The following is a 7,663-nucleotide window of genomic DNA, read 5'->3' as shown; positions in this document are numbered from 1 at the left end:
TTTCAGATTGGCAAATAAAGAGATGGTTTAAATAATAGTAGAATGATATGACATTTTTCATAGTTAAGACATTGCAGAATATGACATTGTGTTGTAGTGGGTAGGTTCACCACACCACTGGATTACAGATGAAGAACAGAAGCATACATGCAGTGCAAAAGAAGATCACTTGCTCTGTATAGTTTAATTTACATGGTATGAAGAAGGAACTTGGTTGTACAACTGAAAACTTAAATTAAGAAAGGACGAACTTTTGTTTATGAACTACATATAATAAACTTTAAACAAGCAATTTGATGCAAACACCAAAAATAAACAGCTGTTGCAGTCATGCCTAACCAAATATATACAACAAAGTTTGAAGGCTTGAGATGGACAAACTTACATTATTGGTGAAGACAGGCTCTATAAAGGCCTTGTCCATGCCGATGGGGGGGCAATTCAAGAAGTTTACCACAGAATCTTCTTCAAAAGCATTGCATTTATTCTACATTTTGTTAAGAGTAAATATAGATGTGATAATATACGAAAAAATGGAGAATATTTAAGATAAGATGAAGAGTGATGCTACATAACCAAGTAGCTATAAATGTAAGTGCAGCGATACAGGCAAAAGGTACAGCCAAGAGCAATGCAGAGCTAAACTTCTTCAGTACCAACCTTATGGTAAGAGTAAATATAGATCTGATGTGTAGAAAATGGAGGGCAAAGGAAAATAAGCTACAGAGTGATGGTACATGAACAACTACCTGTCATTATAAGTACACTGATAAAGGACAGCATGTACTTACAAGAACAATGCAGAGCTAAAAAAACATTGGCACTGGATATATTCTACACTAATGTAACCATTCATACAGATCAGATAATTTGGAGCAAACAATTGATAAGCAAGCTATCATGCATACTGCTATCACATAATGAACCAGGTATGTATGCAAGTACAGTGATACAGGACAACAGGTACTAACAAGAGCAAAGCAGCGGGCAGCATATTTGAGATATCCTGTCGTTCTTGTCAAACTGGAATTCTTCTTCGAGCAAATTTCCTGCAAAAAAGATCCGTAAGGCACATGCAGAAAAGTAGAAGTTCAAATTGTCATGTGATTTCATAGACAGTACCTCATCCTGGGAACGAGACCAGTGCATAACAAGGTTTTTCCATTCAATGTCTTCTAAATTTAGCACAGGAGACTTCACCAGGAATTTGTTTATAGACTTGCCATCAAAGTGTGATTTCCTCAGGTAACACCGATACTGCTGCAATGCTTCCTTGAAAAGCACAAGCAAGCTTTGCTCATCATGACTATCCAGATTGACCCTCGCCTAGTTACAACAATGTAATGTAAATCATTCATGTGTTCAATCAGCAGAAAACAGGAAAATAATAACCATGAATAATAGCACTTACACATAAGTTGGACAGGAAGATGTGAAAATGATGTTTGTCTTCACAATAATCTTCCCATGATGGGAATATATGCATGTAGTCCCTAACAACATTGAAAGCATCTTTTACCAAACTTGGACCTTCCTTGCACTTCCGCATTTACGCCGTCGTCCAGTTCCATCAGCCCCGGCCCCAAGATACCATCAGCCTCGCCGCCTGCAACCCCTCCCCCACCTCTTCACTCGCCGTCCTTGGAGGTGGAGCTCCCGGCTCCGATGGCCAACTTCCATTTAGATCCCCTGCTGTACGTGCCTGCTGGTCACCACATCGTCGATGGTGGGGAAGATCGTCTGCCGCGAACCTTTGTGACGCCACATATCCCAATTGTGCGCCGTCATGAGGAGTTCATGCTTGCGGAGGTAATGCCTATTCCTCAACCAGATGAGATTGGTGCTGCTAGAGAAGAAGTAGTGCAGTGGTTGCAAGGGCATGGTGTTCATGTTCGGTCAGCTCAGCCTTGGATCCGGTCTATTGGGCTCTTTGAGCTTCGGGACGCTACCGTCAGATTTTCTTTGCTGCAACTTCCGCCTCAGCCGCTGGGAAATGACCGATTTGTGCGATTTATGAAGCACGACGAGGGTGAAACTTTTCGTGGAGTTCAGGGTTTTCGTCAGGGACTTCTTATGTTTCTTGGAATTCCGTTGGACCTTCGCAACACTGAATGCATTAGGGCAGCCATGAATACTTTTGGCAAGTTTCACCACTGGGTCAGTGAGGACCCGTATATGGTTCGCTCTTTGGTTTTTGCTTCATTCCCAGAGGATATCCTTGTGCCACGTGATGTGGTTTTCATAGATTATGCGGCTTATGGTGGTGCTCGGGTTTCTTGGACTACGCCTCTATACATTTTGGGAGCGAACATTGCTGAGCAGATGCCCCAGGACGAAGATTGGATGCCTCTCAATGGAAATCCGCATCCAGTTCCGGGTGTTCCTTTCCCCGAGTTGCCTCCGTTTAATCTTCCTGCCTACCCCGCCTTGGGGTGGAATGCAGTCCCTCCTCCGCCGCCAGAGCCTGTGATCAATGAAGTGGCTGAGGACAATTGGGGGAATTGGCAAGACAATGTTGAGCCTAAACCTGTTCAAGATCAAGAATCAATGGTGGTGGATCTCTCCGCCCAGCCAAGCTCTGCTGCTGACCAGGATCCACCCGTCATTGTGGTGGAGGATGATCTGTCTAAAGCACCTGTGTTGCCTTTGGTCAATGAAGATGCAGCTAACAATTGGGCCATTGTTGTCTATTAGCCTCCTGCTGTCAGGGAGGACATTGCTCTGCCTGCGATTCCTTTTGGGCCTCCTTTGCCCCCGGATATGATTTGGAGGAGGTCTTTTGAGAGCCTTCTGCAAGCTCCTGTAGCTTTCTCTGTACCCAGGCCAGTGCTGCTGCAACCTTTGTCGCCGGTTGTTCTATCTAAGAGGAGGTGGGATTTGGCTTTCGGCGATTCAGATCTGCCACGCCTTACATGGAGGGAAGAGGAGCCAGCTAGGCCAGTTGCCAGGGCACTTTTTTCTGATCTTGTTGATGTGCAACCTGTGTAGGTTCCCCCTCCTGCTGCGGTTAAAGCTCGCAGGCCACGGAAGACTTTGGCGCCAACTCCAATTGTTGACACCGCAGTTCGACGCTGCACCAGAAGCTCGGCTCAGCGTGATGGATTCAAGCCCACATTTCAGGAGCTCGCACTACAGCCCAAGAGGAAGAAGCCCAAGGCCAAGCCTTTCACGGCCCAGATGCATGAAGAGCCTACTTCTGATGGAATTCCTCCTGCAACCCCTGTCAGTCGACTACAAGAAGTTGGGCGTGAGCTTGAGATTGATGCTGCTCTGCTCTCTGTGGATGCACTTATGGTGGATCCACCTGCTGTTGCTTCGCCTAAACATGATGATTAGAGTGTCCCTGGCATGTTGGGTTTCGCAAGCCCTTAACTTTGCTTTATCTTTTTTAGGCAGTTTTCTGCTTCTGGAACCTTGGTGTGTGTTAATGTTGGGTACGACTAGACTGTGCTCTTTTGGACATGTGGTATTGTGTGCCATGTGGTTTCTGGTCTTTATCTTATGCTATAATGAGCAATATCTGTAGAAACTGGAATGTTCTTTGTTGGAATGTAAGAGGCCTGAATTCTGAAGCTAGACAGAGAGCTGTTAGGCAGAAAATTGAGGAAAGCCAATGTTCAATAGCTTGTCTGCAAGAAACAAAATGCACTTCTTTTGACTCTAGGACAATCAAATCTTTCTGCCCTAAAAGATTTGACTCTTTTGTCTGTTCTCCTTCAATTGGAGCTTCTGGAGGAATTATTGTTGTCTGGAATTCTTCTGTTTTTAGTGGCACTGTAATTGAAGTGCAGCAGTTTGCTGTGGTTGTTCAGTTTACTTCCAGGCAGAATAATGAATCTTGGACTCTTGTGGCTGTTTATGGCCCTTGTCAGGGTGAAGCCAGGGACAACTTTGTTAATTGGTTATATAACCTGGTTATACCTATCAATGAGCACTGGTTGTTACTTGGCAATTTTAATTTCCTTCGATCTGTGGATAACAGAAACTTACCTGGTGGGGACATAAATGACATGTTCATTTTCAATGAGATTATTGGTCACCTGGGCCTCCTTGAGCTTCCAATCAAAGGCAGATCCTACACATGGTCCAATATGCAGGATACCCCACTTCTTGAGCAGCTGGACTGGTTCTTTACTTCTGTGCATTGGATTTCTGATTACCCCATGACTGAAGTTCTGCCCCTGGCTAGGGCTGCATCGGATCATGTGCCTTGTTTAGTCTCCATCAAGACTTCCATTTCAAAATCAAATCTCTTTAGGTTTGAAAACTATTGGCTTGAACTTGAGGGTTTCATGGACTGTGTTGAATCCTCTTGGAAGCATCCCTCTCGGAAAATACACATAACTGCTAAAATTGCAGACAAATTTAAATGTTTGAGAATGTGTCTTAAGAGGTGGCAAATGAATGTTTCCAAATTGAGGCTATTGATCAGCAAATGCAATCATGTCATTTTCCTTCTGGATGAATTGGAGGAGTGGAGGTCTCTTTTTATTCAGGAGAACAACTTCAGAAGAATTGTCAAAACCCATTTGGAAAAGCTTCTGCACTTACAGTTTCTGTACTGGAAGAAGAGATGCTCTATTCGGTACTTTAAGGTGGGGGGAGAAAACACCAAATTCTTCCATGCTATGGCCACTGAGAGGCATAGGAGGAACTCTATAGCTAGTTTAAGACTACCTGATGGATCTGTAGTCTCTGATCACTCCCAAATGGCTGGAATTATCTGGAGTTGTTTTAAGAATAGAATGGGCACCTCTAGAGGGATTGTGATGGGTTTTGATTTGTCTTCACTTATCTCACCTGTGTCTGGCCTTGAGGTGCTCACTAGGCCTTTTGAAAAGGAGGAAATGGACAATGTGGTCAAGCATATGCCTGTGGATAAAGCACCTGGTCCTGATGGATTTAATGGCTTGTTTTTTAAGAAATGCTGGCACCTAATTTCTGGGGAATTTTATGAGCTAGCACAGGCTTTTTATGATGGAACTGCTGTCTTGGAAAACATCAACAGTTCTTTTATTACTCTTGTGCCCAAAAAACTTTCACCTGAGGAAGTGGGAGACTACAGGCCTATCTCTCTCACTAGTATGGGGCTTAAATTTTTGTCCAAAATGGCTGCAAATAGATTCCAAGCAATGATTATGCAGTGCATCCATAAGAACCAATATGGTTTCATTAAGACCAGAACAATACAGGACTATCTGGGTTGGACATTTGAATACTTGCACCAATGTCACCAGTCAAAGAGACCTATAGTAATCCTCAAATTGGATTTTGAAAAGGCCTTTGACTCTATTGAGCATGAAGCTATCTTTCAAATTCTCAGATATAAGGGCTTTAATGATAAGTGGATTCTTTGGATGAAACAGCTCCTTGCCACTGGTACTTCATCTGTTCTGCTCAATGGGGTCCCTGGGAGGAAGTTTGTTTGTAAGAAAGGAGTTAGACAGGGTGACCCTGTATCTCCCCTGTTATTTGTCATAGCTGCTGACCTGCTACAAACAATGATTAATGATATGTTCAGGAAGGGAATTCTGCATTTACCTATACCTTGCCATGATGCAGACTACCCTGTGATCCAGTATGCTGATGATACTTTGATCATCCTCCCTGCAGACAGGGTTCAACTTCTGGCTCTGAAGGATATGCTAAAGGTGTTCTCTCAGTCCACTGGTCTGGATGTCAACTATCATAAGTCCTTCATTATTCCAATCAATGTTGACTCTGCTGTAATGGAGGATTTGGCCACTGCTTTTGGTTGCAAAATTGGTAAAATGCCATTTGCTTATCTGGGATTACCTGTGGGGACCACAAAACCCAAAATGGTAGACTTCATGCCACTGGTTGACTGTATGGAGAGAAGAATGACTGCCAATTCTTCTTTCCTTAACCAAGGAGAAAGGCTGCAGTTCCTTAACTCTGCTCTATCCTCATTGCCAATATTCTTTATGGGTAGTCTTGCTCTCCCAGCTCGTATTCTCAAGCAGTTGGAAAGAATCCAAAGATAGTGCTTGTGGAGAAAGCATAGAGATGAGCCTGCTCCATCTCTTGCTGCTTGGGAACTCATATGTAGGCCAAAAAACAAAGGAGGTCTTGGTATTCTTAATCTAGGGGTTCAGAATGTGGCTCTCCTTCTCAAGCATGCCAGTAACTTCCTGAACAAACGAGAAATTCCTTGGGTATCCCTAGTTTGGGATTCATATTATTTTGAAAGAATGCCCCAGGGAACAAATGATTGTGGCTCCTTCTGGTGGAGGGATAATTGTAAAGTCATGCAGCATTTTAGGGACTGCTCCTGGGTGCAGATCAATGAAGGGGACACTGCTCTCTTTTGGTCTGATAATTGGAACCTTGGCTCTAAAACATCTAGTTTGCAAGCAAGATTCCCAAGGCTTTTCTCTTTTGCCAAGGACCCCTGGGTCTCAGTTAAGGAAATTTTCAATACCCAGGATATGCACCAACTTTTCCACCTTCCCTTATCTGCTCAGGCTTTTGATGAGTTAAATCTGATAAAGGATTTAATGGACTCACACAGCAGAGACCCCAGCTCGAAGGATTTTTGGTTCTGGCAGGGCTCTTCCAAGTCTTTCAAGCCCAAGATATTTTACTCACACACCTTTCAGTCTGAGTCCTTCAATCCTTTGCTCTGTTGGATTTGGAAATCCTCCTGTACTCTCAAGATCAAGGTCTTTGCTTGGATGCTTATTATGGACAGGTTGAACACCAAGGATATGGTTGAGAGAAGGCACTGGCACATGGAGGATGGAGTCCACTGTAAGCTCTGCCCCTTGCAGGCTAGAGAAACCAGGGATCACTTGTTCTTCAACTGCAATTTCAGTGTAAGGGTCTGGAATTATCTGCAGATTGATTGGTCTACTGGCACCTCCATGATTGAGCTGGTTACTCAGGCAAGGAGAAGTTTTGATAGGCCTTTCTTCTCTGAAGTGGTGTTCATTGCTTGCTGGAATATTTGGATCATCAGAAATGCCAAAGTGTTCAGAAATGAGAGGGCTAGTTTCAATAAATGGAGGTTTGCTTTTAGGCATGATATTAGCCTCATGCAGCACAGAATCAGATCTGCTTACAAGGATGACCTGCTCAAGTGGATCTCTTACCTCCCCCCTTAAGCTAGTTTTGTAAGACTCTCTTTTACCTTGTACTATGGTTACTCCTTGTAATCAACTTGTTGTATCTGTTATTTAATTCAATAAAGTTTTGATCTGCTGTGGGGGTTTTGCCCCACAGTTCACAGTCAAAAAAACAACAACATTGAAAGCATTGTCTTTTAAACTGGGAATAAATGGAATGGGGTTCCAATCTACAGGAATTGGTCGTCTCTGCAGTTGGGATAGGTCTTCGGCCAGTGGACTTGCTGTACTTTTTGCAAGAGTGGGATTTTTCTATGGTACAGCTAGTGCTATGGAAAATGAAATCGGTATACCTTTTGCTGGAGTGCAGGTCCGGTGTGGTGGGGCTAGTGGTGGGGCTAGTGGTGTGGCCAGTGAAATATGGGTACAGTCTGCTGGAGTCGGTCCTACGTTTTGTGTCACTGGTTGTATAGCCAATATAAGCGGGGTGCTGTCTGATTTCTCCAGCACCACCACGTTTTTCAAGGACTTTGCTGGTGCTCCTTCAGGTTCGGCAATCACCCTCTTCCTTTTTGATG

At 43.8% G+C, this 7,663-nt stretch overlaps 1 protein-coding gene across 1 annotated transcript; it reads left to right on the top strand.

The window, feature by feature from the left end:
* Window positions 1-6,212: 6,212 nt before the first annotated feature.
* On the top strand, window positions 6,213-7,124 carry LOC147990277 (uncharacterized). Its single transcript, XM_087537815.1, has one exon. It carries the CDS (start codon window positions 6,213-6,215, stop codon window positions 7,122-7,124), a length of 912 nt encoding a protein of 303 aa, XP_087393941.1.
* Window positions 7,125-7,663: the final 539 nt, after the last annotated feature.

The sequence above is a fragment of the Triticum urartu genome, chromosome 1A (assembly GCF_056163025.1).
Source record: "Triticum urartu cultivar PI428250 chromosome 1A, HENAU_Tu73, whole genome shotgun sequence".
Lineage (NCBI taxonomy): Eukaryota > Viridiplantae > Streptophyta > Magnoliopsida > Poales > Poaceae > Triticum > Triticum urartu.
The sequence above is the reverse complement of the archived record's forward strand: the minus strand, read 5'-3'. Positions and strand labels throughout refer to the sequence as shown.